This window comes from Gekko japonicus, unplaced genomic scaffold (genome assembly GCF_001447785.1).
Source record: "Gekko japonicus isolate JY-2015 unplaced genomic scaffold, Gekko_japonicus_V1.1 scaffold5641, whole genome shotgun sequence".
NCBI classification, from domain to species: domain Eukaryota; kingdom Metazoa; phylum Chordata; class Lepidosauria; order Squamata; family Gekkonidae; genus Gekko; species Gekko japonicus.
Genome location: NW_015174418.1, coordinates 11,179 through 24,845, shown reverse-complemented (window position 1 = coordinate 24,845; position 13,667 = coordinate 11,179). Strand labels below are relative to the sequence as shown.

The window sequence follows — 13,667 nt, the reverse complement described above, 5'->3', positions numbered from 1 at the left end:
ACCCTGTGAGGTAGGTGGGGCTGAGAGAGCTCTTTCGAGGACTGCCCTTTCGAGGACAGCTCTGACAGAACTATGGCTTGCCCAAGGTCATCCAGCAGCTGCAAGTGGAGGAGTTGGGGAATCAAACCCAGTTCTCCCAGATTAGAGCCCGCACACTTAACCACTACACCAAACCGGCTCTCCAATAGACACTATCTGATTGTAGCATTATGTGATATTGCTAGTTTTCTGGCATAATAGCAGGCATTGGTTCAAACAGGAAGAACAAAAGGATTAAGGTATATATCCACTCCCCTGAGCTGACCGGATCGAGATGGGTAGCCGCAGGGGTCATTTAGTAGAAAAAGAGGTGCGGGAGCTCATTAGCATAACTCATTAGCATAACTTATTTGCATAGGCCACACCCCCTGGCATCACCAGAAGTGTGTCAGAAGGCAACACCCACCGCTCAGGCTCCACTGGACTGTTTTGGATTGCTAGCTATTGGGCGGGGGGGGGGGGGGGGAGGTGAGGAAGCAGGGGGCAGAGCTTGTTGCATGTGTCCGCCCCCTGGGCTCTTTACTGCCGGAGCTCCGCTCAGGTGCGCTCCTGCAGGAAATGACCCCTGGGAAGCCGCGTTAGTCTGTCTGTAGCAGCAGAAAAGAGAAAGAGCCCAGTAGCACCTTAAAGACTAATGGAATCTGTTGCAGGGGAGGAGCTTTCGGGAGTCACTGCTCACTTCTTCTGCGACTCTTGCTCTTTTCTACTGAGTGGACAGGCTAGCCTGAAGTCATCAGATCTCGAAAGCTAAGCAAGGTCGGTCCTGGTTAGCATTTGGATGGGAGACTGCAGATCCAACGGAGCTGTTCTGCAGATGTTTCTCTTGCGCCAGGCTTCTTGCACTGGGGTAAAAGCACCGCCGTTGCTAGGACGGATCCGTGGGATCCAAGCCTCTATTTATAGGACGTCGACGAACTCAATTAAGGCCTGATTAATACCCATCGTTGAGAATTCCAAAAGAAAGGGAAACATCTCTTTGTTCAGTATTGAAGAGATTATGGCCAATATCAATCTAATTAACTAGCGCTAATAAATGTTTTTAAATACGCTCTGTATTTGGAACGCAGTCAAGGGTATAATAGCTACTAAATCTGTCGAAAGCCTTTTCTTTTCTTTTTTTAAAAAAGAGACACACACATATAATTAACAGATCTTGGAACTGCTTTGTGATAATATGGGCAGAAAGGGTTTGCCAAGCATCAGTTAGCGCTATTATTTTATAAGGAACAAGTGAGGACTTTTGGAAACAACGTGAGTGTTAATCCATTTGTTTTAGGAGGTTTATTTCCCACCCCAACCTCCCCTTCTCTTTCCTCATCTGCCATCTCCTTGGCAGTTCGCGCTTTTTAAAAAATTGGCTGGGATTGCTATTGTAGCAACTATCAGGTTGTCACTGCAAATGCTCTCAAGATTTGGGCGTGACCAGCTGCTCAGCTTGAGGCTTGCACTATCAGGTTGTCACTGCAAATGCTCTCAGGATTTGGGCCATCGGGCGTGACCAGCTGCTCAACTTGAGGCTTGCGTATTACTAGTGTACACGTTCTATCCGGGGTGTGTGCGAGAGAGCTATATGTATGGGACGAGATAGAAGAGGAGGAAGAGGAGGAGGAGGAGGAGGAGGAGGAGGAGATTGGATTTATACCCCGCCCTTCACTCAGAGTCTCAGAGCAGCTTACAAACTCCTTTCCCTTCCCCTCCCCACAACAGACACCCTGTGAGGTAGGTGGGGCTAACCGCAACCCTAGAGTCGGACTCGACTGGCTTTCGAGCAAGGGAGCCTTGACCTTTACTTTTTACCAGTACAGAAAGGGCAAGATGCAAAGAAGGATCTTCGTATCCCGAACCACAAGATATGCAGAGAAGGTGACAGAAAACATGAAACCGGTACCTGTTTTGGTGAGCAAAAGGTTATCCAAGTGTCGGTCTCCCACGCCGAGGATGTACGTTATCACACAGTAGCCGGCTGGAATGAAATGCAAATCGTCAGCGCCAACGGACATTGCTTCCCTAGGAAACCTAAAGAAGTGCCACGAGACGCCTGCATCTGATCTGTTGCCTACAGTGATGTCCCGACTCCTGGCTAGGTCCAGGATGAGTCCTGCAAACGGAACTTTCCAGGTTGGCCAAGATTTTGGATGGAGGGTTGGTTACATACCAGGGGTCACTAGACACCCTGTGAGGCGGGTGGGGCTGAGAGAGCTCTGACAGAAACTCCTCTTTTTGAAGAACAGCTCTGACAGAACTATGGCTTGCCCAAGGTCATCCAGGAACATGGTATATGCAAACAAAGTAGAGAGCATGTGTCAACTCCAGATTGTAAGGAGGTGGTAGATGTAGAATTCAGATTAAGTAAATATGCTTTAAGGAAGGAGGAGGAGGAGGAGAAGGAGGAGATTGGATTTATACCCTGCCATTCTCTCGGAGTCTTAGAGGAGCTTACAGTCTCCTTTCCCTTCCTGTCCTCATAACAGACACCCTGTGAGGCAGGTGGGGCTGAGAGAGCTCTAAGAGAACTGCGTTTGAGAGAGCAGCTCTGAGAGAACTGTGACTGACCCAAGATCACCCAGCTGGCTGCATGTGGAGGAGTGGGGAATCAAGCCTGGTTCTCCCTGCTTTTAACCACTACGCCAAACTGGCCAACACCTTTACTGGAACCTGCCAAACGTTTTCAGAAAGTGAACAAGGCCAGATGGGGCTTTCGCCCAGCAAGGCTATTGAATGACGACTAGAGGTTTTGACAGTGCAGATTTTTAAGAACGTTCCTTCGGCAGCATCTGCCGCAACGTGAGGATCCTCCCTGCGTGACTCGGGGGTCAGCTGCAGCAATCCATTGTGTGGCTGGCTCCGCCTCCGGCAGCAGCCATTTTCTGGGCATCCATTTTGCAGTTGCACCCAACATGCCGTGCCACAATTCCAAAGGTTCCCATAGGCTCAAAAAGGATGGAGACCCCTGACTTAGGACATTTTTAATCCACCTTTCACCAGTGAAGGGCTCAAGGCAACGGACTCTTCCAACAGGGCCCGGATACGTTCAGTTCTTCCCTTTTATTTATTATCTCATTTGACCAAAGATCTCGAGCTTAAACCACGGCAAAGTTCAGAATTAAAACAACATAAAATATTGCATAAAACAATTAAAACAGATCCAAAGATCATGGAATCACAATGTTGGAAGGGGCCGTACAGGCCATTTAGTCCATCTAGCAACACTATATTGCAAAATAAGAGACTTTAGGATAAATGTATTAACACAAGAACTATAGAACATGATATGAGTTCAACAGAATAAACTTTCTGCTGAAATCTCCGGAATCTGGAACCAATTATAAATTTGGAGCCCATTAGAGCATAAAGGAGGAGCTGCGGTGGCTCAAGGGGTTAAGACGCTGAACTGCAGGCTGTGGAAGGTCGGTAGTTCAGCAGTTCGAGACCCGAGTGTGCCGCATGACGGAGTGAGCTCCCGTCTCTAGTTCCAGCTCCTGCCAACCTAGCAGTTCGAAAGCAAGAAATTGCAAGTAGATAAATAGGTACCACTTCGGTGGGAAGGGAACAGCGTTCCGTGCGCCTTGGTGTTTAGTCATGCCGGTCACATGACCACGGAAACGTCTTCGGACAGCGCTGGCTCTTCGGCTTGGAAACGGAGACGAGCACCGCAGCCCTAGAGTCGGATTCGACCGGCTTTCGACCAAGGGAGACCTTTACCTTTAGAGCATAAAGACTAGGCCATCATTTCATTTACAGCTAACACAGTGTCAGGTCCCCACGACTGCAACGAAGTACACTCTCACTAGAAGGTTATACGTTTATTGAAGCCATGAAGCAAATGTACAAGAGCAGTGTTAGGAGTAACATGAATCCAAGGGACATGGAAGGTTAAAGCAAATTCATAATCACATCAGCCAATAATCAGGGTTCCCGCGCGCTCGGCTATTCGGTGCCACTCGCGCCTAAACCGTGAGATGCAACAGTTCCTTAGAAATAAACAAGAAAACCATTCCCACGGCTTCCCCTAATTAAAACACAGCGAAGCTCCTCGGCTCTCCACCTGCGGCCTTGAGTAGATAGCGTTACAGCAAAGCAGGACTTGCATACTCAGAAAGGAATGTAGAGCTGGGAGCTAAAGGGGAAATGTCAGACCCCTATAAACCTTTTGGCAGCTTGTGAGAGAATGGGTTATTTCTGGATCAAAATCTGCCAATCGTGAAGATTAGGGTTGCCCGGGTTGGAAAATACCTGGAGACTTTGGGGGTGGAGCTGGGAGAGGGCGGGGTTTGGGGAGGGGAGGGGCCTCAGCATGGTCCAATGCCACGGAGTCCCCCCTTCAAAGCAGCCATTTTCTCTAGGGGAGCTGATCTCTGCCAGCTGGAGAACAGCTGTAAAAGCAGGAGGATCTCCAGGCCCCACCTGGAGGCTGGCAACCCTAGTGAAGATATCTCCTACTTTCAGTTCTTTACAAGTGGGAGACCCGCGAGACTTGCGGTGGGGGGGGGGTATCTCTTTCTCCTATCGTGACTCCAGGCCCCACCACCTACCTGCAGCGACAGCGGTGGTATCTGGGAGTCTCTCCGAGCCCAGAGCAGCTCCAGGTATCCTCCACTGCCGTGGCTGGCCCCAGAGGCTCTCTTCGAGTCCTCCACTGTGCGGCCGGGTTTAGAGTAGCCCCCACAGCACTCCGCCCTGGCAGCCAGGCAAGGAGCGGCTCCCAGAGTGCTCCACCAGTAAGGTTGGGCTTCAAGCCTCTCCCAGCGTCCATCACAGCAGCAGCTGGGCACCAAGCTGCTCTTGGAGTCCGCTGCCATGGCCTGTAGCCGCTCCTGGCTTCCTCCTCAATGGCGGCCAGGCCTGGAGTGGACATCTGCGGTGGTGGCCACTGCCAACAGCTCAACTGGATGAGTGCGTTGTCTGCGCATGTGCAGACGACACATTTTTTTTAAAAAAAAGAATCTGGGGGAATTTAAACCCCCAGTGTGTGTATTTTTTTTAACTTTCTGCATCTTCTGCAAACCTGGGGAGTACCCCAAGTTTGCAGAAAAATATGTTTAGCGCTAATGCAGTCCAGACCCATAGCCAGGATTTTGTAGCTTGTGGGGCAATTTTTTTTTTCCTGGTGCGGCTGGTGAGGCTCCCATTGTTTTTTTACTTGTTAAGCAAATCTTGTGGGGCTGGCCCTTTAAGGAAGAGGGCAGAGCTCCAAATAGCCCCACAGTAGCTACAAGCCTAAGGGACCGTGGTGGTTCAAGTGGTTAAGACGCGGAACTGCAGACCGGAAGGTCGGTAGCTCGGAAGTTCGAGACCCGAGTGCCGCGTGACGGAGTGAGCTCCCGTCTCTGGCCCCGGCTCCTGCCAACCTAGCCGTTCGAAAGCAAGAAACTGCAAGTAGATAAACAGGTACTGCTTCGGTGGGAAGGTAACAGCGTTCCGTGTGCCTCGACATCTAGTCGTGCCGGCCACGTGACCACAGAGACGTCTTCGGACAGCACTGGCTCTTCGGCTTGGAAACGGAGATGAGCACCGCAACCCTAAAGTCGTATTTGACTAACTCTCAAGCAAGGGAAACCTTTAGCTACGAGAGCCTGGTGTGGTCACGATATGCAGATTTAAGTCTCCGCAGATTGGGGGAGAGGAGCACACGTCACTATTTGATACACAGATAAATTAAGAGAGTTATCTGACGATATTACGGGCAAGCGATTTGATGAGATCTCCAGTACAGAAAGGGCAAGTTGCGAAGAAGGATCTTCGTATCCCGAACCACAAGATATGCAAAGAAGGTGACAGAAAACGTGAAACCGGTACCTGTTTTGGTGAGCAAAAGGTTATCCAAGTGTCGGTCTCCCACGCCGAGGATGTACGTTATCACACAGTAGCCGGCTGGAATGAAATGCAAATCGTCAGCGCCAACTGAGACAGCTCCCCTAGGAAACCATAAGGAGTGCCACGAGACGCCTGCATCTTATCTGCCGCCTACAGTGACGTCCCGACTCCTGGCTAGGTCCAAGATGAGTCCTGCAAATGGAACTTTCCAGGTTGGCCAAGATTTTGGATGGAGGGTTGGTTATATACCAGGGGTCCCTACCATGGCATCCACTGACACTTTCCCTGGTGCCTACCAGGTGGGGCTTTTGCCCAGCAAGACGTCTGACTGGCCACTGGGGATGTGATAAGCTGTGCAGATTTTTTAAGAAGGCTGCTTTGGCGGCAGCTGCCATTACAGCTCAGGCATCTTTACTGTGTGCCTGAAGGTCAGTGGCGGCAGCCATTTTGTGACTAGCACCACCGCTTGTGGCAGCCATTTTGTGACTAGCACCACCACTTGTGGCAGCCATTTTGTGACTAGCACCACCGCTTGTGGCCGCCATTTTGTGAGTGCCCTGCTGTGTCAGAATTCTTAAGGTGCCCACAGGCTCAAGAAGAAGAAGAGGTTGGATTTATACCCCACCCTTCACTACCCAAAGGAGTCTCAGAGCGGCTTACAAACGCCTCCCCCTCTGCACAACAGACACCCTGTGAGGTAGGTGGGGCTGAGAGAGCTCTGAACAGAAACTGCTCTTTTCAAGAACAGCCCTGACAGAATTATGGCTTGCCCAAAGTCACCCAGAAGCTGTGAGTGGAGGAGTGGGGAACCAAACCCCGTTCTCCCAGAGTCCGCACACATAACCACTACACCAAATCCCATTAAATACGTCCACATTAGACACTTCCACATTAAATACTTCCACAAAACAACCAATGCAGTTTCAAGTTGCTTCCACACATCGCTGACGATTGCACTACTGTTCCACCCTGCAAGAAATTGCAGTTGTGTGTGACTGAAATAGTGTGAAATCTAACAGTGGGAAGATGCAGCCTCATTCTCCAACTACATCACCCGCTGGCAACGACTCTACGTAAAATTGTACTGTGCATTCCTCGGCTCCATCATCTACCAAAAGGGAGGCTGCAACCAAGAAATCAGGAGATTGAGGCTGGGAAGGGTAGCCATGAAGGAGCTGGAGAAGATCTTTAAGTGCAAGGAGGTGTCACTGGAGAATGAGATCGCGGTATCAGAGGGAGAACACTGGGAATGTGCATCACGGTTTTCAAACCCACCTGGAAACAAACACCCGTTCTATGGGAAACAACACAAATCAATGTTGACACAACATAGTCATGTAACCCTTTGGCTTCTCATGGCAGTCTGAAGACATTGGCACCCGAGAACACAGCGGGAATCGACCCCTAAAATGAAGATCTATGGGCTAATTTGGTGTAGTGGTTAAGGAGAATGTAAACCCTCTGAGACTCCTTTGGGTAGTGAAGGGCGGGGTATAAATCTAATTCCTCCTCCTCCTCCTCCTCTTCTTCTTCTTCCCATTGTATTCCCCAGTAATCAAAGTCAAAAATATTTATTGTCATAGCCATAAGCCATAACAATCCAAACAAATAACCCCCTACACGCAACTCACATCCAGACAGAGAATTAAAATATTCCTGCATAGCAAAATAAAGTAAACATAATTTTTAAATATAAATACAGAAATAATTGGTACAATAAAACAACTGAATGCTAAAATGTGAAATAATTATAGTTTGACTATAATTCCTCCTCCTCCTCCTCCTCCTCCTCTCCATTGTATTCCCCAGTTGTCAAAGTCAAAAATATTTATTGTCGTAGCCGTAGGCCATAACAACCCAAACAAATAACCCCCTACACGCAACTGACATCCAGACAGAGAATTAAAACATTCCTGCATAGCAAAATAAAATAAACATAATAATTTTTAAATATAAATACAGAAAGAATTGGTACAATAAAATAACTGAATGCTAAAATGTGAAATAACTATAGTTCGACTACAATACTCGTAAGAGCAGCCGAAATTAATTTCTTCCTGATATTTGATGATGGGAAAATAAAAGTAGCCACTTTAAGAGTTTCATCTGGGATAGCATCAGCCAACAAAAATTAAATGCATTCCTCCTCTGAACCGGAAAAATTTGGTATCCTCCAGTTTGGTGTAGTGGTTAAGTGCGCGGACTCTGATCTGGGAGAACCGGGTTTGATTCCCCACTCCTCCACTTGCAGTTGCTGGATGACCTTGGGCAAGCTATAGTTCTGATAAGAGCTGTCCTTGAAAAAGAGCAGTTTCTGTCAAGAGCTCTCTCAGCCCCACCTACCTCACAGGGTGTCTGTTGTGGGGAGGGGAAAGGAAAGGAGTTTTTAAGCCGCTCTGAGACCCCTTTGGGTAGTGAAGGGCGGGGTATAAATCCAATCTCTTCTTCTCTTCTATGGTCTGGGTGTGAAAGTTGGACAATACAGAACGCTGATGGGATGAAAGTCGATTCATTTGAAATGCGGTGTCGGAAGAGAGTTAAACGGATACCATGGACCGCTAGGGTTGCCAAGTGACTTACTTGTTCCAACGGGGGAGCGGTGGTCCCACAGCGCACGCCACAGTGACATCACCCGGAAGTGATGTCATCACGCTGGGTACATCGCCAGGCGACGCTCTAGCAATCACCCTATGATACTCTATGGTACCATAGAGTTTCCAGACTGATTGCTAGAGCGTCGCCCGGCGACATGGCCAGTGTGATGACATCACCTCCGATCGACGTCATTGCGCCGAGCACGTCGGCCTGATCTGGCCACTTTGAGGGTGGGATTCCCCCCGCCAGCCAGATCTGGACCAGCGGATTGGGGGCCCTTTGAGCGGGGGAACCACTGCCCCCCCCCCGGGACCTGGCATCCCTATGGACGGCCGAAAAAGTCAAATAAGTAGGTTCAAGATCGAATCAAGCCCGGGCTCTCCCTAGAAGTGAAAATGACCAGACTGAGTCTATCGTACTCCGGTCATATTATGAGAAGACAGGAGTCACTGGAAAGGAGAGTCATGCTAGGAAAAGCAGACGGCAGCAGAAAAAGAGGAAGACCCAACCCTGAGCAGTCACTCACCACAGCTCTTGACGTACGTGTCCATCACCTCCGCGCTTATCCCGTGGGGCCCCGTTTCACTCGGAGCGTGTTTCCGGAAGAAGTTCTGAGAGGAGAGAGAAAAAGAACATTGGGATGTTTGTTTCTGACCACCATCCCTCCCCAAAGGTCCCTGAAAACCTCCAGGGTTGGCTGAAGAACCAAACTCTGTTTCCAAGCTTTGGTGAAAATGTATTAGAAGAAGAAGAAGAAGAAGAGAAGAGATTGGATTTATACCCCGCCCTTCACTTGGAGTCTCAGAGCGGCTTCCAAACTCCTCTCCCTTCCCCTCCCCACAACAGACACCCTGTGAGGTGGGTGGGGCTGAGAGAACTCTGACAGAAACTGCTCTTTCAGGAACAGCTGTGCCAGAGCTTGTGACTGACCCAAGGTCACATCAGCAGGTGCAAGTGGAGGAGTGGGGAATCAAACCCGGTTCTCCCAGATTAGAGTCCGCACACTTAACCACTACACCAAACTGGCTCTATTACCATTGGCAACAAGCAAAAAAACAACAACAACCCCCCCCTTTCTCTAGAAGTATCAATCTTGCTACTTAGATGGCAGACAAGGCCAAATGCAGAAACATCCCATTAAAACAAAAATCTGGCAGCTAACATTAAGCTAAAGAACAATCAAGCACATTACGTATTTTTTTTTTTAGCGCCGACTGCATCGCTTAGTTTACGTCTGATAGGATTGTCTTAACCTCCGCTGGAGCACAGATTTAAAATCACTTTGCGTCTCAGCACACTCAAGGTCCTCTCCCTGGAAAAAACCCCCCCCCCCCCCCCCCAATCTTGTTGGAACTTCAAAGGCAGAGTTATTGCATAATTACCGAGAGTGTTAAATGCTTCACAAGTAAGATGTATTTCCTTTTTTCTTTTGTGCCCGGGTAGCAAAATTTAAATAACATTAGCAATGCAAAGCAATTGTGAATGAAGGTATGAGAAACAAATGGCAAATGGGCCATCATGTACTTTATCAGTGGGTGGAGGGGGAGGAGGGGAGGGGGGGAGATGCACGTTCGAGGTTATAATGAATTCCAACAGGGAATTGGCCTAGAAGTATCACTGAGAAAGAGCCCAGAAAGAGATTCCATCTATTATTTCAACATTACTGTAAATATGGTTATTTTAAGACGCAGAGCCATGTTAACATATTGTGCTATATGTTATTTTCAAAAGGTTTTTAAAAATCAATACATAAAGTTACAAAAGAAAAAGAGCAAGAGTCCAGGAGCATCTTAAAGACTAACACACTTTGTGGCAGGGTAGGAGTTTTCGTGAGTCATAGAATCATAGACTGTTAGAGTTGGAAGGGATCTTGCAGGTCATCTAGTCCAACCCCCTGCACTCTGCAGGAGCATAGCCGAAAGATAGCCCTACAACATACCCGAAAGATGGTCATCCAGCCTCCACTTGAAAACATCCAGCGAAGGAACACCCACCACCTCCCGAGGCAGACTGCTCCACTGCTCACAAAGTATTTGAAGTGAGCAGCGACTCACAGAAGCTCATACCCCGCCTTAAGGCGCTAATGGACTCTTGCTTTTTTCCCTATGGTTATTTAGTATAGTATCCTATAGCCGAAGAATAGATTCTTTTGAACTATGGTGCTGGAGAAGACTCTTGAGAGTCCCTTGGACTGCAAGAAGAGCAAATCAGTCAATCCTAAAAGAAATCAACCCTGACTGTTCCCTGGAAGGCCAGATAATGAAGCTGAAGCTCAAATACTCTGGCCACCCAATGAGAAGGGAGCACTCACTGGAGAAGACCCTGATGCTGGGAAAGATTGAAGGTCAAAGAAGACGGGGACGGCAAAGGACGAGATGGTGAGACAGTGTCATAGATGCAATGAACATGAAGTTGAGCAAACTTCAGAGGACGGCGGAAGACCGGAAGGCCTGGCGTGATCTGGTCCATGGGGTCGTGAAGAGTGTGACTCGACTGTGCGACTGAACAACAACAACACCAATCCTGCTTCCAAGAGTGGACAGAAGCATACATCCCAAAAAAAGTCTGTAAGGAACTGGTTGGCCCCTGTGTGAGACAGGATGCTGGACTAGGTGGACCCTCACTGGTCTGATCCAGCAGGGGTCCTCTGATGTTCTTATCTAAACTGATGGGCAGTTTTGCACGGGAGGAGCCTGTCCACGCACTGACATCACCCACCAAGTTGTTCACTTTAGGGGGGAGGGAAATCTTCAGAAGTTCTGGCAGCTTGAAGAGACAGGGCCTTTTTCAGTGGTGGCGCCCTAGCTGTGGCAACAGGAATAAAGAGCTTTAAAAAGGGATTAAACAGATTCATGGAGGATCAATCTATTAATGGCTACTAGTCATGGTGGCTAAGGGGAACCTCCATGTTCAGAGGCACTAAGCTTCTGAATCTCAGAGCCAGGAGGCCACACGAGGTAATGGCCTGTATGAGATAGGAATGCTGGACTAAGGACTATTGGTCTGATCCAGCAGAGCTCTTCTTATTTTCTTATCAGGGGAAGGCTTCGGCCTCTGTGTACTGTTGTTGGCCGTACAGAGGAACTGGTTGGCCACTGTGTGAGACAGGATGCTGGACTAGATGGACCACTGGTCTGATCCAGCAGAGCTCTTCTTAGGTTCTTAATCATGCTTGCCTGGCAACTTACAGTAATTCTGATAGCGGGCTGTGTCCGTTCGAGTCGCCCAAGCTTTTAAATAAAGATCTAATTAGCTTTCAGTGCTCTCACTGTGACCTTGAGGTGTATGCCCTGCGTATTTTTGATGTCTTTTTTTAACTGTTGTTGTACTCCACCTGGATCCACAAGGAAAGGGGGGCGATAAATGCTTTCATAGACAAATGAAATATATATGTATTGATACCCTGCCAATCAAAGCAAGCAACAGACTGGAAACTGCATCAGAAGAACCCCTATAAACCAAGAAGGTAACTCCCATTAAGCTGTCCTGTAGCAAGTCAGACCATTGGTCCAACCCATCGCCTCAGCATCAACCTTTCTGATGGTCAACAGTCCACCAAGGGTCCCAGGGAGACCAAAGCTCTGTCCCCAACACACCTGGACTTGTGCATGCAGACACACGCTCCACCACTAAGCCGGGGCACCTCCTGCTCCCGCAACAGCCAGGGCACCCATTTCGAGACACCCACCTGTATGCTTTCCTCGGTAGCAAGGACTTCTGCGACGGGGACGGACTGAATGAACTGCATGAAACCTGCAGAGGTGGAGAGAGAATTTCAGAATGAGCTCCGCTCACCCATAAGGGCTGAGTGGAGAAGCCCCCCTCCTTTTTTTGTATTGAAAAAGAACATAATATTAAGGCAGTCTGAGCTGTCTTTCGAACCCAAAGGGTGCTCAGCAGTCAGGTTAGAACAGATAAAAGGAAGTCCTTCTTCACCCAAAGAGTGATTAACACATGGATTTCATTGCCACAGGAGGTGGTGGCGGCTACAAGCATGGACGGCTTCAACATAAACATCTGGAGCAGAAGTCCATCAGTGCCTATTAGCCACAAGGTATAGATAGAAACTCTCAGTCGGGGGCAAGTGATGCTCTGTCTTCTTGGTGCTTGGGGGGGGGGATGACAATGGGAGGGCTCCTAGTTTCCTGGCCCCACTGCTGGACCTCCTGATGGCACCTGGTATTTTTGGCCACTGTGTGATACAGAGTGTTGGACTGGATGGGCCTTTGGCCTGATCCAACATTGGCTTCTCTGATGTCCTTATGGTTCCGTGAACTCGTCTGCTGAGCCCCAGGCAGTCTGGACACTTTCGAAAAGCTAGGTTTGACAACTGTGTCCATCTGACAGAGAGGTGAGGGGATCAAGGAAGTAAATCGATCTTGCCAGCAATTAACATTTATACAGCCAGTATTACAGCAGGCATCAGCTATGCTGTCCGAGTTTGGAAGTACTGAAAAATATATATATTTTTTTCTCCCCGAGCTATACATGAAGTCACCAGATGGATGAACACGACTGTGCCCAGGCAACTTGATCTTGTCAGATCGTGGAAACGAAGGAGGGTCAGCCCAGGCTAGTACTCATACGGGAGGCCACCAAGGAAATCCAGGGTCACTCCGCAGAGACAGACAACAGCGAACCACATTTGTCTGTCTCTGGCCTACGGGGTCAGCAGAAGTTGGCTGTGACTTGGCAGTACTTTCCTAAAGCAAGCAAGGAAGAAACTACTGTAACTTTAGTGTCTTCCTGGCTTGGTTTTGGATTGGGATATCTTTCTCCTCTTCCATTTTTGATGAAACTTTCCACCATACTCTGCTCAGAAGAAGAAGAAGAAGAGATTGGATTTATATCCCGCCCTTCACTACCCAAAGGTGTCTCAGAGCGGTTTACAAACACCTTTTCCTTCCCTTACCCACAGCAGACACCCTCTGAGGTAAAAGAAGAAGAAGAGATTGGATTTATATCCCGCCCTTCACTACCCAAAGGTGTCTCAGAGCGGCTTACAAACTCCTTTTCCTTCCCTTACCCACAGCAGACACCCTCTGAGGTAAAAGAAGAAGAAGAGATTGGATTTATATCCCGCCCTTCACTACCCAAAGGTGTCTCAGAGCGGCTTACAAACTCGTTTCCCTTCCCCTCCCCACCACAGACACCCTGTGAGGTAAAAGAAGAAGAGATTGGATTTATACCCCGCCCTTCACTATTCAAAGGTGTCTCAG

General features: G+C 48.6%; 1 protein-coding gene across 1 annotated transcript in view; it reads right to left on the bottom strand.

Annotated features, from left to right (window-relative positions):
- The window catches only part of LOC107121467 (phosphatidylinositol 3-kinase catalytic subunit type 3-like), a gene marked incomplete at its 3' end in the record, with an annotated part of 38,346 nt that overhangs the window by 18,759 nt on the left and 5,920 nt on the right, over nucleotides 1-13,667 (bottom strand). Inside the window, exons 3-5 of the mRNA XM_015424376.1 lie at nucleotides 12,137-12,201; nucleotides 8,975-9,059; nucleotides 5,836-5,910 (exon numbers count right to left, since the gene is read on the bottom strand). Coding sequence (XP_015279862.1) covers nucleotides 5,836-5,910; nucleotides 8,975-9,059; nucleotides 12,137-12,201 — 225 coding nt within the window. The remainder of the gene's footprint in view (nucleotides 1-5,835; nucleotides 5,911-8,974; nucleotides 9,060-12,136; nucleotides 12,202-13,667) is intronic.